The sequence below is a fragment of the Camelina sativa genome, chromosome 1 (genome assembly GCF_030686135.1).
Source record: "Camelina sativa cultivar CO46 ecotype springtype chromosome 1, ASM3068613v1".
In the NCBI taxonomy this organism is placed as follows: domain Eukaryota; kingdom Viridiplantae; phylum Streptophyta; class Magnoliopsida; order Brassicales; family Brassicaceae; genus Camelina; species Camelina sativa.
In genome coordinates this window covers 25,275,097-25,293,959 of record NC_141880.1, presented here as the reverse complement: position 1 = coordinate 25,293,959, position 18,863 = coordinate 25,275,097, and the positions used below count along the sequence as shown (strand labels likewise).

The 18,863-nt window shown below is 36.2% G+C and overlaps 5 protein-coding genes and 1 non-coding gene across 6 annotated transcripts; 4 read left to right on the top strand and 2 right to left on the bottom strand.

Annotated features, from left to right (window-relative positions):
- Positions 1-386: 386 nt before the first annotated feature.
- Positions 387-1,937, bottom strand: LOC104702487 (AP-4 complex subunit sigma). The gene is made up of 4 exons (XM_010418340.3): positions 1,701-1,937; positions 1,117-1,203; positions 771-839; positions 387-678 (listed from the first exon to the last, which is right to left on the bottom strand). The coding sequence occupies exons 1-4, from the start codon at positions 1,839-1,841 to the stop codon at positions 544-546; spliced, it is 432 nt and encodes a 143-aa protein (XP_010416642.1). The 5' UTR covers positions 1,842-1,937; the 3' UTR covers positions 387-543.
- Positions 1,938-5,040: 3,103 nt separating this feature from the next.
- LOC104702495 (leucine-rich repeat extensin-like protein 2) lies at positions 5,041-6,821 on the top strand. The gene has a single exon (XM_010418350.3). The coding sequence runs from the start codon at positions 5,372-5,374 to the stop codon at positions 6,572-6,574; it is 1,203 nt and encodes a 400-aa protein (XP_010416652.2). The 5' UTR covers positions 5,041-5,371; the 3' UTR covers positions 6,575-6,821.
- Positions 6,822-8,181: 1,360 nt separating this feature from the next.
- On the top strand, positions 8,182-9,734 carry LOC147950337 (profilin-5-like). Its single transcript, XM_087462121.1, has 3 exons — positions 8,182-8,509; positions 8,750-8,887; positions 9,303-9,734. Exons 1-3 carry the CDS (start codon positions 8,378-8,380, stop codon positions 9,435-9,437), a joined length of 405 nt encoding a protein of 134 aa, XP_087318247.1. The 5' UTR covers positions 8,182-8,377; the 3' UTR covers positions 9,438-9,734.
- Positions 9,735-12,195: 2,461 nt separating this feature from the next.
- On the top strand, positions 12,196-13,092 carry LOC147950336 (uncharacterized). Its single transcript, XM_087513005.1, has 2 exons — positions 12,196-12,733; positions 12,842-13,092. The coding sequence occupies exons 1-2, from the start codon at positions 12,196-12,198 to the stop codon at positions 13,090-13,092; spliced, it is 789 nt and encodes a 262-aa protein (XP_087369131.1).
- Positions 13,093-13,927: 835 nt separating this feature from the next.
- Positions 13,928-14,719, top strand: LOC147950335 (uncharacterized). The gene is made up of 2 exons (XM_087513004.1): positions 13,928-14,570; positions 14,685-14,719. The coding sequence occupies exons 1-2, from the start codon at positions 13,928-13,930 to the stop codon at positions 14,717-14,719; spliced, it is 678 nt and encodes a 225-aa protein (XP_087369130.1).
- Positions 14,720-16,775: 2,056 nt separating this feature from the next.
- TRNAF-GAA (transfer RNA phenylalanine (anticodon GAA)) lies at positions 16,776-16,848 on the bottom strand. Its single transcript has one exon. It is a non-coding gene; the product is annotated as a tRNA-Phe (tRNA).
- Between the last annotated feature and the right edge of the window lie 2,015 nt (positions 16,849-18,863).

Here is an 18,863-nt window from a genome sequence, read left to right as displayed (position 1 = left end):
ATTTTATCTGTTTATCATATTAAACAATGCAACATTGATGCTTCTTGGAATGCATATGAAAAAATGTGTCAAGGCTTTAACCAAGAATGTGGTCCAATTTGGAAGTAGAAGCTAATGACACTAGTGTGGGAGTCATGCTTGGACGACTTGGGATTTGAGTAAGTTCAATTTGACAATGACTCTTAAACAATTTGGTTCAAACTATCTAACCAAAGTGGCCAAGGCTGCAAACGTACATAGAGGATATCTTAAGGAACTTAAGAAGACACTTTCGGCCAACCTTCTTTTTAAGAAGTTGACAAATAAACCTTTGTGCGGATGTGCAATAGCTAGACAAGCTTGTAACAATAGAAACTCGTTAACCTTCCGTTGGTTGATACCAATGATTGAGAACGATAAACCACCAATGTATTCTCTCGGTAATGTTAAAATAATTGGTACTTTTTGAAGCATCCTCTCTTTGAAGCATCTTTAATAATAATACAAGACAAAGAAGTTGTGTAACAGAGAGATGAAACAGAAATGGAAACAAGGTGTTTATAATTAATGGGCTTTGTCCATAAGTTGTATAGGTGAAAGTATGTTGGCTTTGCTTGTCTCCACAATGCAACCATTCATCACCATTTCTTCCAGCATGAAATGAGCTTTCTCCAGATGGAACATTATGTCAAGCTCACACTAAAAAAAAAATTTAACACATCACAAAAGGAGAAGACAAAAACAAGACAGTCTATTTGATTTGAGACTACTATGAATTCCAGATAGCTTACCACGTTTCCAAAATGCTTGTCCATTGTCTCGACCAAAAGATGTATGAACTCTAGAATCGCCAGCTCGTTCTAGGACGAGTTTCGATGAAAAAAAAGCGTGATTTAGTTTCAACAAGCAAACAATTGTAGAGATTGATGGAAGCAAAAACTAAGCTAAGCATTACTGATGACAAAGATTGGAAAGTTTGCATTTTCTTAGTCATAAATTTGTAAATATATATATAGTAGATATCTGTAAACACTCTTCTATATTGTTCCACCACACTATACTTGAACCTATATCATTTGATTTCAAAATTGGAATGCAGCTCATAAGAAACTAGAGAGGTATATACAACTAACTTACTTCGTCGTCATCGACCCCAACCATGAAGAAGAGAGATGCGTAACGTCTGTAGACTATCTTGTAGTTGCGATGTTCGACAAAAGAACACTGTTAATAAAGAAGAACAAATGCAACAAAACTTAAGTCCCATTCCGTAAGATGAACGTAATTTACGAAGACACGGTTATCTAAAGAATACAAACTCCTTTCGAAAGCTAATCAGCTGCTTTGCACCAACCTTTTGCGTAGCAAGAAGAACCCAAAAAACATGAAACAGAGACCCCAATGTAACTAGGATCAATGATACTAAAATTAGTTTGATTCTGATAAGCCAATGGTCAGTGATCTATGCATTCACGGCTACGAAATTCCCAGAATCGACTCTGTACTAGTCTAAGATTTACTTCGATTCCCAAATCATATAATGCCAAATCGATCCATATCCAGATCATCTAAAGAATTCAAAAATCGTAGTGAATCAAAGGCTAATTCCAAACTAATTACGACTCAATACGATCAAAACAGACATTAATTGAGCTAAGGAGACGAGATCGGATCGATCCAAATAGAATTTGATTGAAGAGAAGAGAGAGAGAGAGAGGAACCTGCTGGTCGTTGCGAGCGAGGCATTTACGGACGATTTCGCCTTCGAGAGCTCGACGCTCCTCGAGGGTGAGCCATTCGTAGTACTGAGCCAGACGAGTCTGGCCTTGCTTGTTCACCATCAGTATGAACCTTATTCCCATCTCTCCACGCTAAGCTCTTCCAAAACTCAGATCTTTGGGTTTTTAGTTTTTACTTCTTCTTCTTCGAGATGTACACGTCATCGCTGCTCTTGTTTGATTTTTAATTTTCAGATAAATTAATATAAGAAAATTAAAATGTATGTTACGGCCCATTTAAGCCCATTTATCTTATGATATCTAAAAGCCCACGCTATTGATGATGTGTAATGTGTTTTTTGAGGTTTTGACAATACATTTCTTCAGTGATATTATGACATATACAATGACCAAATCATACGTTCGTTTTTTTTCTTTCTAAAAGACACCTTTTGTTATAGTACTTCCGAAGAACCAATATGGATTAAAGATAAAAACTCTAGCTATTTGCTTCGTATGAATGCTATAGATGGCGCATGCGATAAAGATGAGAGAAAACAAATGTGTTTCTATGAATGCTTCATATAATGTTTGTCTACTTTAAAGCCAAAATGAACAGGAAAGAAAAAAACCATAATGTTATTTCTTTATGTTTTTTCTCACCCAAGAAAATAGTAATGAAGAAAAAATAAACCATTGATTAGTAGTGGCCTAGTGGGGAATACAAGGCTTCCAACTCAAATTTACAAAAATCTAATCAATGTGTTGTTGACTGATTCTTCTCCTCTACTTCTTCGCATTCACATGGAATCTCTCACTCACTAACTTATGTAATCATTAGTGCGTTATAACCTAATCTATTTATCAATTGTATATGTAACATCACGTATTAAACACTACATGGGCAAAAATTTATTATACATAGTACATCTCCACATCGATTTAACAACTATTTTTTTTTTTTTGGTATTATCTAACTTTATACACCAAAAATACTTCTTTTGGTTTTATTTGTGGATATGAGCTGGCGGATTTGCATATTCAAACATAAGATTCATACTATTGTTTGTACTCTTGCTAGATTTAAAGTATTTTTATCCTAATATATGTGGACATTCTTTTGTTTTTCTTTTGAGACACTGGTTAGCTGCTTGGGGTGCCCCAGATATAAGAAACATACAAGTGTTTTGTCCACTAGTTAGCTAGATTCAAATATTTTGTATTTTTCTTAATCTTTTTATTAACATTAGTTTTCGTGGGGATTCCATCAAACATTTTTGTGTGGATGATCGTATTCATTCGTGAAGGATTTTTTTTTTTTTTGGTTTGCCTTATATTGAGATTTCAACTTTCCGGTACGTGTAGATTGAGTAGTATGAGATATGGGATGCATGTCTAAAACTAATCGATGTTGAATGGTAGCTGCAAGAAAAACAGGAAGAATATATAATGTGGGATTAAAATCTGATTTTTGGAAGAAATATGTCATTGAATCGGTTGCAAAGAATGTAAAAATTTATTTAAAATATCCACCTAGTTTTTAAGTTTCTTAATTAAAGCAAACAAAGAGCCAGAATAAAATAGGTGGCAAATAATTAAATTATTTAATGTCATTCATTTTTTGGATTAATTTCTAATATTAAATGGATGAGTCATCCCCAAAAACTATTGGTGTCTGTCCCCTCCATGTGAAGGCGATATAAGTAAATCTGTAAATTACAACATTTTGATTAATCATTCTCTCATCAAGTCAACACAATCTCACGACATTCACACTCAGAACTCAGAAGCTTATACTATCCTTTTTATATGTATGTACATACCTTCCTTAGATTCTTCTTTTTACTTCTTCTTTGGATATATATGTATAATGTATTATAGGATAACTAATTCTACTAATGTTGTTTGATTATTTCCTTTCCAACCAAATTGGTCATACTTCTGTATTTTTACGTCGGTCACAATAGTTGTTCATTTCTTCACATTCTCATTTTTTTGTGGAATAACAGGGGATTCAATTGGTGACCAAAATTTAGGAAAAGAATGAGGAGGAATATCACATTCTTCTCTATTCCACAATTTTTTTACTATTTGAAAGTAATATTTTTTCCCCTACATTCATCTACATTTTTCAAAAAATAAGAAACAATAGAATAAAAATGTTTCTTCCCAAAATTGATGAGGAACAAATGGAACAAAAAAAAGAACAAATATTCAAATTCGTTTTTTATTTTAAAATAAATAAAAATATGTTTATTAATAAAATTTCAATTTTGTAATATAAAAACTTTCATATTTTCACAATGTATTGACAAAAAAAATATTTTTGATAGGAATTTTATGCTAAACTAATCTTAAGACTCTATTTGAAAAATTTATTATATATACATTAGAATAATATTAGTATTACAATTGAAATTAAATTTATTTAATATTTAATATATTTTAAAAACATTTTTATTGTTTGGTTACCATTTACTATTTTGTTCATTCTCTGCAGATTTTCCTTTCATTCCTCAAAAACTGTTTATTCCATTCCACATTGTTCTTTTTATTCCTTTTTTTTGTTCTTCTAATAGTTACCAGTAGGAACCAGAAAAATTAACTAATATGACAGAGACATATTCTGAATTTCTCATAGCAAAATCGGAGAGTCAATGGAAACACTATAATTATTAGGTATTTACCAGCTTCACATAAAAAACAAGATAATTTTTCTTATATATATAATATAGTTTTTAGTTTCCTTTGATTTTAATATAATTATTAGGTATTTATTAAACATTTGATACGTGAAGCTGGTAAATATCTAAATGGCATATAGTTGTAATTATTTTTCAAAAAAAGAGTTTTGTTTAGAAACATTAGTAAGAACAACGCACTTCTAGTGACAGCACATTGAAATAACTGATCTCATGTAATTCTTTAGGAGACTTTTTTAAAGTCTTTTTTTTTTTTTTTTTTTGGGTAAAACTTTTTAAAAGTCTTTTATATTGTTGACAAATAAATCCATTATCGATTTTGACTTTTTTTTTTATAAACAAATAAATGACAAACTTATGAATTAATCCTTCCAAGTCCCAACCCGGAAAGTAAAATAATGTTTTAATTATGACAGTGGTCAGTGGTAACTTCTTAAAATTGTTTAATACAGAAAAGTAGTGTCTTTTTCTTAAAATATGGAAACATGATGTTAAATGTTCCGGAGTACACATGTACTGCATATAATACGCCCCAAGTCCTAAGTCCTAACAATAATATTATCACAAAGTATATACTATTCTACGCAAAGTATCCCACTAAATAATGTTTTATAAAATTCATGGGGGACATATGATGAATGAATGAAATATACATATATAGGCCTTTTTGACAAAATTGACATCATAAGTTGAAAACAAAACAGTAACTGAGAAGCAAAAAAAAAAAAAAAAACTCCATCAAAAACCCCAATTGCCCCCCCCCCCCCACACTACTTACTACTTACTTGCTCATCATCAATCAATGCTTCAACCACACTTTTTGTAACAACAACAGAAACCTCACACTAATCCAACGAAACCTTTCATTCTCTTTCCAAGTTTTCAACATTCCCCAAGAAAGAAAAGACAGCAACTTTAATCAAAGCCAGTTCTTGAGTTGTAACTTCAGTTTCCAAAAGTAAACAAGAAGATATGATGAAGAAGAAGAAAGGCACCAACTTTAAGCTACTCTGTTTACTTCTGTTCCTCGGTTTGATCCAGACAAACGGATTCGGCATTGGAGTTGGAGTAGGAATCGGCGGCGGAGACGGTGACGACGGAGTTTGGATCGGCGGCGGCGGTGGAAACCCTAATTCCAATCCTGGCTCAGCTCCAAAGCAGCAGACAACAAATGCAGCTTACAGAGCTCTTCAATCTTGGAAAACCGCAATCACAGAGGATCCATCAGGTTTTCTAAAGACATGGGTCGGCGAAGATGTCTGCTCATACAGAGGCGTGTTCTGTTCTGGCTCCTTTGTTACCTCAATAGATCTAAACAAAGCGAATCTCAAAGGCACCATTGTCAAAGACCTCTCTTTGCTCTCGGACCTAACCATTCTCCATCTCAACAGCAACAGATTCTCAGGTCAAATCCCAGATTCTTTCAGGAATCTTGATTCACTTCAAGAACTCGATCTCAGCAACAACGGGTTCTCCGGTTCTTTCCCTCAAGTCACACTCTACATCCCAAACCTGGTTTACCTCGATCTCCGGTTCAACGAATTCACCGGCTCTATACCGGAGAGTCTCTTCAACAAACAACTAGACGCGATTCTCCTCAACAACAACCAGTTCACCGGAGAAATCCCCCGGAACCTCGGTTACTCCACAGCTTCGGTGATCAATCTCGCCAACAACAGATTATCCGGCGAAATACCGACGAGTTTCGGCATAACCGGTTCGAAATTGAAAGAGGTTCTGTTCTTGAATAACCAATTAACCGGTTGTATACCGGAATCAGTTGGTTTGTTCTCCGACATTGAAGTCTTCGACGTTAGTTTCAACTCCTTGATGGGTCATGTCCCTGATACGATCTCTTGCTTGTCGGAGATTGAGGTTTTGAATCTCGGCCACAACAAATTCTCCGGCGATCTTCCCGATTTGGTTTGCGCTTTGAGGAATCTGATAAACCTCACCGTTTCTTTCAATTTCTTCTCTGGGTTTAGCTCCCAGTGCTCGAGTCTTAGCGTCGGGTTTGATTTCACCGGGAATTGTATTCCCGGTAAAGGTTATCAGCGGTCTCAGCCGGATTGCTCGGCAATTCCCGGCGGTCAGTTGAGTTGTCTTAGGATTCCGGCGCAGCCGTTAACTTGTGCTGGGATTAGCGTGGGCTTGAAGGTGACGAAGTCACCATGAGAACACAAAAGTTGGAAGCTTTTGTTTATTTTTAAAGTTTCTGTTGAGTTATTTATGCAATGGTGCTTTAATTTGTTATGTTTGATAGAAGAAAATGGTTTTTATCAGTTTACGTTATTTAATCAACTGATTTAAGTAGAAACAAATTAGAAAGCTTATCTCTGATTTTGAACACTTTTTTTTTTTTTTTTGTTTTTTGTAATGTGACGATCTTTCTAAAAAAATGAAAAGTTGTTGTTGACCCTAATGAGCAAATATTTGTTGGGATGAAATTTATTAATGTGCGTTATTAAATGGTCTTCAATGTCTCTTCAAAGGAATTGGACATGTTGTTGGGTCCAAAAAACTGGTGCTGTTTTGCTTAAAACTGATCAATGGCAGTGACCCATTACTTTTTCTTTCTCTGAACTTGATCAAGAATTCAAGACTGATAAATACAAATATCCCTAAGAGAGATCCATGGTAATCACAAAAGAGAGGATCATTTGAGCCTTACACAGAGGTAAAACGACAATCCAAGAAGAAAAGATTCTACCAACTTGGGGCATCCCAAGCTACATATCATTGTCTTCGATCCTCCTTAGTCACACTTCTATATAGCCATTAAGAAAGCTCCCATATGTTCACTTCTTTATGAAAGTACAGTTATTGTTGGAACAAAAGCTGAGATGATCAAGGACTTTGGTCTTTCGTAAGGTAACATATAAAAAGCAAAAAAGACCTCAATCGGCCATTGTTCAAGATAAGCCGAATTGCTTGAGAAGCATGGCTTAAATCTAGAGTTTTTGACACTTGATTAGAAATACCATGAGTTTGTAACACAAAGACTTGCACGTCTAGAGTATATCGAGAATAGGCACACTTAAGTGTGTGACGTTGCCCCACCGACGAGAGTTGACGATCTATTAGTGGTTTTGTGTGAACAAACACACAAATATGAGTGGTAGTATCCTCAATCCAAGTAGATAAAAGCAGTAAACACTAGTTATCAAAAACACAAATATAAAGTAACAATATATTTTACGTTTATTTTAGTAGATTCAAAGAACAAAGAAAATAGTTGAGCTCTTGATTTACTTGGAAGATATCAAAATGGTAGCAGTGTGGGATCATGCTCGAAAAATGATGTTGGCAAATGGTAACAGTGTTTGAATTAATTATCATCAAAAGAACTATAGGTTATATAGCCATATAGGCTTTGACCACATACTCAATATCTAGTTTACAGTAGTACTCATTGGTCATTTTAGACTCCAAGTGTATGTTCTTATAATATGGTATGCCAAACAGTACCTGGTCGATAAACTAATTAAGAGATCCTTATTGAGACAATAATTTCAGAGAGCTTGCTCATATCTCGGGCACTATGTGTCTTACAACATCTTATTTATTTCCTTGGTCGTCTTTAAAGAAAAATCATTTTTGACCATATCCTAAACCAGAAGAATTAATAATTCCTCTAATAATTTTTGTTCGTTATTAATAGGAGGAAATTAGCAAAGGGAAGAAAAGACACGTGGGGCGTAGGGAGTGAATGATTAAGCTAGAACAAAGGCGAGACGTCAGTAACACTAATTAAAAAATTTATTCATAAACGAAAAATGGGCGGTTGAGAATATGTCTTACGAATCGCACGGTTCAGAGTTCATCTTTAGACATTCTTCTTACCTCCCTATTTATCGAGACGACGAAGTCCTCCTCGGAGTTGCACATCGCACACATACATACGCAGAGAGATCAAGAAACAACAACGCAACTCGTGCAACGTATAATTAACGAAGAGTAAGAAGAGATCGGAAAGATATGTCGTGGCAAGCATACGTTGATGAGCATTTAATGTGTGATGTAGGCGACGGACAAGGTCACCATCTTACTGCCGCCGCTATCATCGGCCATGACGGTAGCGTTTGGGCTCAGAGCGCTAATTTTCCTCAGGTTCAGTTTCCTCATCCTCCTCCTCGAATAGTTTGATCGAATACTTACTATTTCTAACCGTTACGTTATGGATATTTTTATAGTTATATATAGATGATATATAGATGATATATAGATGATATATATTTCTATCCATTACGTTATGTTTTGCGATCACAACATTTTGCAATAAGTTCATTATTCCGGATTTCGGTTCAACGTTAAAACTCTGATGATGCATTAATTTGTGTTTTCAAACAGTTGAAACCTGAAGAGATCACAGGCATTATGAAGGATTTCGATGAGCCTGGTTATCTCGCTCCCACAGGCATGTTCCTCGCAGGGCTAAAGTATATGGTCATCCAAGGTGAGCCTAATGCTGTCATCCGTGGCAAGAAGGTATGTTTAGGCGACACTTTACTATTAATGCTCGATTGTTTTGCGCTTGCATCAAGCAAAATTAATCTAAGAAAACCAGAAATGTTTTATTCTTGGAAATATTGCATTGAATTTGAAAATGTCGATACTTGAGTCCTGACAGCCTTCCGATTGCATTTGGCGTTTGTACTTTACAGAAAATATTTTGTGAAACTTGAATTATTTTTTGATAAAAAGATTAGCATGCAAATGCAATAGCTTAAAACAAATTGATGCCTTAAATTTTATGAGTATTTTGTACTCCATAGACCGACTATGCTAATTAAGAAAATAACCTCTTGCAAAGATAGTCAAATATATGTTAACTTGAAAGTATTTGATTTTATGATTTAGTTTTCAAACTCAAAACCACTAATTATTACTGAAACTTGGATAGGGAGCTGGAGGGATCACGATCAAGAAAACTGGACAATCAATGGTATTTGGACTGTACGAAGAGCCAGTGACTCCAGGACAATGCAACATGGTTGTGGAGAGGTTGGGTGATTACTTGATCGAACAGGGTCTTTGAACCTTAAGGACAATGCTTTATACCTCTTTCTTTTGCTAATTCATTACACCATCTTTCCACTTTTTTGGGTACATGGTTTGGTTTTTTTTTTGTTTAATTTTAATATTAGGTCTTTCTGGTTTCTACCTTAGCAAGGTTTAAACAAAAAGCTGAAGGCTAAGGTTGCAGATAATAACACAAAGCCTGTATGAAGCCAAGACTTATCTTTTTTTCTATTTTTCATGGTTTCGTGATTAATTTGTTTGTTTTAAAAAAGCAAAAAAAAAATAATTTTACGGTACATTTATTTGTTGCGTATATCTGACTTTTTTAGTTTATATATATATATATATGTATACGGTGTCTCACTTTACTTTAGGCCGGCTCAATACAATTAGGGTCCCTCAGCTGAAAAACAGAAAAATGCCCTTTCTCTCTATGTTTTTTTTAACTAAAAATTTTTGAACCCTTTTTTGTGGAAAGAAAAAAGACAAAAAATTGTATAAACCCGGTGCTATAGCAAATTAGCACCCCTAGCTTGGGCACTAATACTCGTTATCCATATTCGACCCGTTACTCGGTTCGTACCCATCCCAAAAAAAAAAGTATCCGTATCTTTAGAATCGAGTGAAGGGTACTATAATTATATTACCCGTGAGTAAGGGACGAGTATAAGGTATTAGTTTAATTTTCAATACCCGTCAGTTGGTGTTGGGTTTCGCCATATGTGGGTCGAAAGACAAAGCCCGTTAAGAAACAAACTGTAAGGATTTTAAAATGGGCCTACGAAAAGCCCATTAAGCCTGAGTCGGTCAAAGCAGGCCCCGAGTCAAGCGAAGAGGAACAGCTCGGAGTGGTGGAGGAGATCTCGGGGCGAGGAGACGAGATTAGAGGAGGAAATTCAGGGCGTCGTTGGAGATTTTTTTGGCTTTATAATCGACCTCTCGAAGGAGAGAGGAGGAGACCTTTTTTATGTAACACAAAACTATACTCTGAATACAAAATCATATTCACAAGTTCTTCGTTGTTTCTAGTCAATTTAACCGAAAGGCCGTCCAGATCTTGTTTCATCTTCGGATCTATTTTATTGTTGTTTCTCGTTTCAACAATTTGGCGCTGTCTGTGGGGACTCAGGTCTTTCTATCTTCAAAGTTGATTACTTCGAAAAAATCTAGGCAAAATGGATCCATCCGCGACTAACGCAATCACGTCGGAGTCTAGTCACGAGCACACCAGCGCCATCGCACCGTCAGCAACACTCCATGGATCTGGCTCTAACAACGCTCCCTCTCAAGGTGAGCAGATTCAGACCCATTCTAATCGAGAGATCCCAAGCTTGGCCAGATCTAGGATAGACTCGCTTCCCAGCGATGCCCAAACACTGGACCAGGATTCCTCGGGTTATTCAGTTCTCACCCGTTAGAGACCTATTCCGGTCCAGGATCTCGCCATCCTGAGCCATGGGATTCCCGTCGGGAGTACGCCCACGATCCCCGCAATTCCACTGGGAAGCAGGAACCAGTCCCGTGTATGGATTCGTTCCGAAAACAATATAGCAAACCGACCCAGGCAACATTTGACACCCCTATCCCCCTCAGGGACTCCCAACAGAGCCGATCTTTCCAAGATACGTGGGATGCTCGCCGTGTTAATCGATAAGACTCAAGCCCAAGACGCAACGAATCGACTTCTCATGAGCCGGATCGAGCGACACGAGCTAGAACTCGCGTGCCGCGAGAATCAAGATCTTTGTCGAGAAACCACACATCCTTCAGACATAATCTCAACCGATTCCGCAGAAAGAGCGCTGCCTCGAACCCGCCTCGATTTTTAGACGGTCCACGTCACCCCGCGTGGGCTCAGGACATTACCTGTGTTTGCGACTTCGAAAAATCCGTGAGCTCCGAGCTTAACAAACTTTAACGAGCCTACAAGCTCAAGACCTGCAGACCAGCCCTCGGCCAGACATGTTTGTTCGACGGCACGTGATGTTAGCAACTCCAGCGCTCCAATGAATCCCTCATTAAGAACAAACCCAGTTCTGGCCGAGGAATTCGTGAGCGGAATGCCTCGTCATGCGGCGACCGGCAGCTTCGGCCTCCCTGGCCCCCCGATGAACGACGCAATCAGCGCCCAGTTTCTCACCGAATACATGAATAAGGCAAGTGCCGAGATGACCCAAATCCGTTCAAATGTCCACTTGGCTACGAGCGCTGCACCAGATATCGATCGCGTGATCGCAGAAACAATGCGCACCCCATTTACGGATCGAATCGCGAAGGTTCGTCTTCGAGACTTTGGTAAACTACGCCTGCCCAAGTACGCGAGCAAGCCGGATCACGGAGCACACCTCCGGGCTTTCAGATTGGCAATAACCAAGGCCTATCTCACCGACGGACCGACGCTCGAGTGGTTCGCGCCTTTGGAATCAAACTCCATCGATTCCTTCGACCAACTTGCTGTTGTCTTCTTGAAGCAATACTCAATTTTCTTCCAAGCTAAGATGACCGAATCCGACCTCTAGCTCTTGGTGCAAGGGAAAGACGAGTCGCTTCGCGATTACGTAACTCGCTTCAACGAGGTCAAGGCCAGGATATCAAACTTAAACGACAAGGGTGCCCTAGTTGCCCTTCGACATGGCCTATGGTACACTTCAAAATTTCGGGAGGAGCTCACTGTCCGGCAACCTTCCTCGCTTGATGACGCTCTTCATAGATCAATTAACTTCCTTCTTTAAGACCTTTCGAGTAAGCTTCTTCCTTCTTTAAGTCTGATTGCTATGACATCAAACAATACTCCTAACAGTCAGTCTCAATCCTATTTTAGCCTTCTTAACTTCCCATATGACAGCTTTGCTCCCAACGTAAACACTGGTTCGTCTCAAATCCCTGCTTTTAGTTCGCAAACTAGTTCACAGCCGACTCAACCTCCTAGTCAATCAGAAGAGACAGCAGAACAGCGTAGGGAGAGACGGTTATGGTCTTCAGAAGATGACTTAGTCCTGATAAGCGCCTGGTTAAACACATCGAAGGATGCAGTAGTTGGGAATGGCCAAAAGGCAGGGTCCTTTTGGATCCGTATAGGAGACTATTACGAAACAAGTAGTCATGTACGTGGTGGTGCTGAGCCTAGGCGCCCTGACCATTGTAGACAAAGATGGCAAAAAATCAGTAAGGAAGTGAGCAGGTTCTGTGGAGCTTTTGCAGAGGCAGAGGGTGAGAAAGCTAGTGGCATGAACGATGTAGACGTTTTACAAAATGCTTACCAAATCTACACGAAGCTGTACAAGAAGAAGTTTGCTTTGGAGTATGCTTGGAGTGTGCTACGCTTTGAACAGAAATGGGCAAACCTGGAGACTATGAACCCCACTCCAAAGACAACCAGCTCGAACTAAAGGAAAGCTGATGATGATGCTGGATTGACAGGTTCTGTCGTTGGTGAGCACGAGAGCAGGCCTCCGGGCATAAAGGCAACAAAAAAAGTAAGGAACAAAGGCAAAGAGAAGGCTACACCATCTGCAGAGTTTAGTCACATGTGGGAGATAAAACAGAAGGATTTAGAGGGCATGAAACAACTCCAAAAGATGTCCATTCTTGACACTCTCATTGCCAAGAATGAAACCCTAGACGAAGATGAAAAAGCATTGAAGAAGAAGCTAATGGCGGAACTGTTTTAACTTAGAAATAGCTAACGTCCGTTGTAGTTTATGCTTGTTTGTTTTAACTATGCTTGTTTGCTATGTTGTTAATGTACTTTAAATGTTTGTTTTAACTATGTTAGTCCTATGTTTCTAATGAATGTCGAATGTTTGTTTAACTATGGTAGTCCTATGTTTCTAATGAATGTCGAATGTTTGTTTAAATTATGTTACTACAGACAGCTTATGTTTTTAATGAATACTCGAATGTTTGTTTTCATTGCGATATAGTATTTGGAAACTTATATATGTGTTTCGGTTTCAGGTTGAACAAGTCATGGATGCTTTATACGACTATGGGATGTTACTGAGTCACGAGAGAAGAAAGCATTGTGTCAAATGGCCCATGAATTTGTACTTCTTGTTTGCTTCGCTATGATTATATTGCTAGTGGTATTTATCTTGTTTAAGTAAATTAGATTATGCTTCTGATTTGATCGGTATGTTGTTTGTTGTGGATCGGTATGTTGTGTGTTTTGGATTGTAGTTTTAAAGACTGAGTAACATGTTTTTGGAATTTGGTGTTTGGAAGACAAAGTCACATGTATTTGTTTTCTTTGTTTGGACAGAGTCACAAGAATTTTTTCAGTTTGTCTGATTGTTCACATGCATAACATACACTCTTGTCCGATTGTTCACATGTCAAACATACACTCTTGTCCGAAAGTACTATATATATGAGAAGAGAACAAGATCAAATCATACCAACTCAAACATACATTTTCTCTTCTCTCTTTTGTTCACCTTCTCTCTTTCAAGAAAATCAAGCCATTTTATTTCTCTCACCAAAAACATTTTCTTGCTCAACCCTTTTATGGCATCTTCTTCTAACAATTTTCACTACCATTATGATCCCAATAATGATAGTTTAAACCAATTCTTTCAAGAGCAATTTAGTAACCAATTTCAAGCTGTTGAAGAGGAAATTCCGGTCGAAAGGAAACCACGTACATATATCGATAGAAAACGCGAAGAAGGGCATGAACGATTGTGGAACGATTATTTTTCTGATAATCCGACTTACAATGCTCACCAATTCCGCCGACGGTTTCGAATGAACAAACTGTTGTTCTTGTGTATTGTGAATCGTCTGAGTGAAGAAGTTCCATATTTTAAGCCAAAAAGGGATGCAACCTTCCGGAATGGTCTATCACCGCTACAACAATGTACTGCAGCAATTCGACTATTAGCATATGGGGCTGGGTCGGACTCGGTTGACGAATATATACGTCTTGCTGAATGTACTGCTCTTAAATGTTTGGAACATTTCGTCGTCGGAATAGTTAACTTGTTTGGCACTGAATACCTACGCCGACCCACACCAGAGGATCTTCAAAGGCTACTCTTTTATGGAGAACAGCGGAGTTTTCCCGGGATGGTTGGAAGCATCGACTGTATGCACTGGAAGTGGAAAAATTGCCCAACCGCTTGGAAAGGAATGTATTCACGAGGCACCGGTAAGCCAACAATTGTTTTGGAGGCGGTAGGTTCACAAGATCTCTGGATATGGCACGCATTTTTTGAAGCTCCAGGTACTTGTAACGATTTAAATGTTCTTGATCAATCACCAGTATTTAACGACATTATTTACGGTCGAGCTCCCTAAGTTACGTACTATGTCAACGGAAATGAGTATAATTTGGCTTACTATCTGACGGATGGTATTTACCCCGAATGGGCAACATTTGTTAAATCCATCCCACAACCACAACACCCCAAACATCGATTGTTTGCAGAACGTCAAGAAGGTGCACGAAAAGATGTTGAGCGTGCATTTGGAGTCCTGCAATCTAGATTCGCCATGATTAAAAATCCATCTCTTTTATGGTCAAAGGGTAAAATTTCATATATTATGAGAGCATGTCTCATACTCCATAATATGATTGTCGAAGATGAACGAGATTCATACACACTCTATGACGAACAAGAATTCCAACAAGAAGATGGAACCGGAAATACTCCGGATCTTACGTTTTCAGTAAATTGACCTTCAAATCTTGAGGGTTTAGGTGATGGCCATACAATGATTCGTGATAGACAAGCATATCAAAAATTAAAGGAAGATTTGATTGAGAATATATGGAATAAATTTGGACCTTAAACTATGTATTAATTAAATTTAATGTTTGTGTGTTTTAATTAATTAAGTAATATGTTTGTTTGGTTTTTTAAAAAAAAATTATTTACAATGTTTTGTTGTTTCATCAAAATTCGGTATTGTATTTTGAATTTTATTAAAAATTTTATAAGTTTGAAATTTAAATGTTCTTTTATAATTTTTATAATTTAAAAGTTTATAAGTTTAAGTATATGTTTAAAAATATTATATAATTGTAATAAGTTTTATTGTAATATTATATACCAAATTTATTAGATTTTATAATTGTAATATGTTTAGGATATTATATTAATAAATCTTATGATCTTAAACATATCCTCCCTATAACTAACTTTTAAGCAAAAGTTTTTAACAACTGATCTTAGATTATTTTACTAATATATTTAATCTAAGAACACAAAAAAAAGTTATGTCTTTAAAGATGCCCTTAGAGCATAAACGCTGATGAAATATTTTTCCTGACACAATTCATTGAACAAATATATTCAACGATTAGCTTTCTAAACACGTATAATAATCATATTTACTGGAAATTAGTGTAGTCAGGTTAGATTCTCCGTTACGAGTATCGAAGAAGGATTCTTACGTTTGCTCGGTCGCTTCATTCAAATTTGCAGAAGGTAAGATTACATTTAGCGTCTATGTTCACAATTAAGCTTCTATTCATAATTATGGCCAATGTCTCATTTGCATGTTAAAGACAATGAGGTTAAAACCGCATAGCAAAATTTGTTACGTTGTTTTTTTTTAATAGTAACTGGTATAATCACAAACATCCTTTAGGCTTTAGATGTATGTGTCAGTCAAGCTTTCAACCAAATTGTATTCTTAGAAAATTTCATTTCACCATATCATAAATTTTACTCATGTCCGTCTTAATTGCCATAAATTCTTTTCGATTGGCATGGTTGGAACGAAGGACATAAAATATTTTTTGAACAATGAGAATATTATCTGTGATTAATATTCCTGCCACAAAAACAGATTAAATCTTGGATATAAGTTCGGGCAAAAACCTCTTGAATGGTAAACTCAAAATTTTCGAGATCACTATATAGTTCATGTTACACAAGCTAATTGAACCTCCTATTCATTCACTGTATAATATGCAGTTACATATACTCGAAGCCTCATGAGCAATGTTTTTTTTTTTGTTAATATAATTGTGAGAGTGATGTTGATAAAGATATTTTTTCATTAGTATAATTTTGCAAATAAAAAAGAATTTCACAAAATTGGGCCGACATTTGTAAGGCCCGTAACTAGCCTCGATAAGAAATTGCCAAGCTTACAAATTATCTATTGTTTGGAAACCAGAATAGGAGACTCCATCAACTACCACTTTAAACTTGAACTTTTAGTATGCAACACTTTGTTTTTCTTTCGTTTTCATCCCAAAGCTGTTTATGCATGGAATGTACTCTCTTTTTCTTCCATTTTCTCTCATTCTATATTTCACCAAAATACTCATGACTCATATCATATGAGTTTTCTGCTTCTCTTCTTCCATTTGCTAAAATAAGAAATAAAATGATGATAAAAATGCGGTGAGCGTGGATCGAACACGCGACCTTCAGATCTTCAGTCTGACGCTCTCCCAACTGAGCTATCCCCGCTTATTGTGATCTAATTGTTTTACGAAAACTTATTTATAAGCTCAAGTTTGTTTCACATTTTAATGACGATTTTTTTTTTTTTATGAATAAATGTAAAATAATTGATGGCAATTAGCATGCACTTCTCTTTTAATTTTATATAACTTCTCTATATTAATTTTTGAACTAGTTTCAAAGAAAATCATTGCAAGTTTGCAACGTTTTTTTATTCTACTAAGATCTGATGAATAAATAACTGAGCTTAATTCCTTGTTGTAAGCCCATCTTGCAAATACTCTGACGTAGGTAGCCCAGACCATATTCTTTGCTCCCAGCCTCCCCTTAATTGACTCAAGCGAAAACATTCTAATATTCTATTTCTATGTTTAGTACACACTATCAATCACATTTCATTGTTTTGGTTTAGTGAAAACTTTCTTCTCTTTTTATGCTTGTGTTATATTAGGGTTTAAAAAGATCTCTTAAAAATCCATACATGTAATAAGATAATAATAAAATATGGTCTCATCGTTGATATTGATTTTGATGTCATATGTGTTGATCTTGATCAATTATTCTAAAAAACCATCTCAAGGGTGTAACTAATTTTTTTTTTTTTTTTTTTTCAACATCTTGCATGAGTGCAAGTGCAAATCAATGTGATCTTCATGAAAGATTTGTTACAAAATTGCTTGAGACTTGGAACATAGAAATAAGATACAAATTGAGAATTGATAAGGAGATAAATACTACTAAACAGTTTTTACATAAAAGTTCAAAATTGAGTTACGAATAGAGAAAAGTTTTTCTGAATGATAAAAGATTCCACGTGGTATTTCACCAAAAAAAAAAAAAAGAATTCCACATGGTGAGAATAGCAGACAGAAAAAAACATTTAGAAAAACGAGCATGCAGTTTGGACTTTGGACTATCTAAAAGCGTGTCATCAATACATGAGAGGTTTGCATTCATTTTGTGAGATATTTTGTTTTGTCCGAATAGTAAATTATAAAGTATATGCAATCATATAGTATACGACGTGGTGATGGCAATGGAGAAAATGACGTGGCTCTTAGTCAGTATATTGGTTATTAACTTTGTTGATAAAATAATATTCTGACTTCTAAAATAATATTCTAAATTTCAAAATAATATTTTCTAACTTGGTGTGCGATGATGGTTCGCTCCTCTCGCCGTCTGATTGTCGTTAAGGCAAAGCTTAAGCGATACTAATAATAATATAACTATGACGGTGGCTACTTAATCATTAATAAGTTCATAAGTATTACACTCAAGCTTTTCCTGCTGGCACCCACTTTGAGCTCTAAGGAGTATTTGTTAAAGAAGAACTAAAAAAACATATAGGCTTCACTTGTAATGTTTGTCAATCGTGCCACAAGCGGTTGAACTTTTAAAAGTATTTATTTTGTTATGAAGAAAATGGTATGTTGATATTTTCAGAATTCTTATATTTTAAAAGTAATTTTTAACCATTTGCGCACAATCATATATTATACTGCATATGTGACTAATGTGAGTTAGTTAACCCGCCAAAAACTTTTGATTTAAAGTATCAAACTCATAACCATCTTCTTGAAATTGTATTTCTTGGCATGAACAAATAAAGTTAGAAGCTAGGAATATGCAACGGAAAAAGCATTTTTACATCGAAAATGGGAATCCAAACCAATTCATACGCACCCACAATAGTGAAGTATATATCACTAATAAAACTATTGGATGTAGGACTTTTAACATATATTGACGTAATCTTAAATTACATTAGATATCAAGTGGAACGCGGTTGGTCGACGTCGTAAGCAGTGCGGTGTTTGTGTTTGTCCTCTGCGTTAGGGAAAGAGGAGGTGGTCACGAGAGCGGAGAGCTCGTTGATTTTTAAAAGGTCAAGCTACTTTTTTTTTTAATCTATCTATGAATCTATCTATGTTTTTATTCACGTCAGCCAGCCAAAGTCAAGTCTCAATCACAACGTTTTTTTTATGGTTTTTTTTTTCGTTGTTTCTATTTTGGTCCTA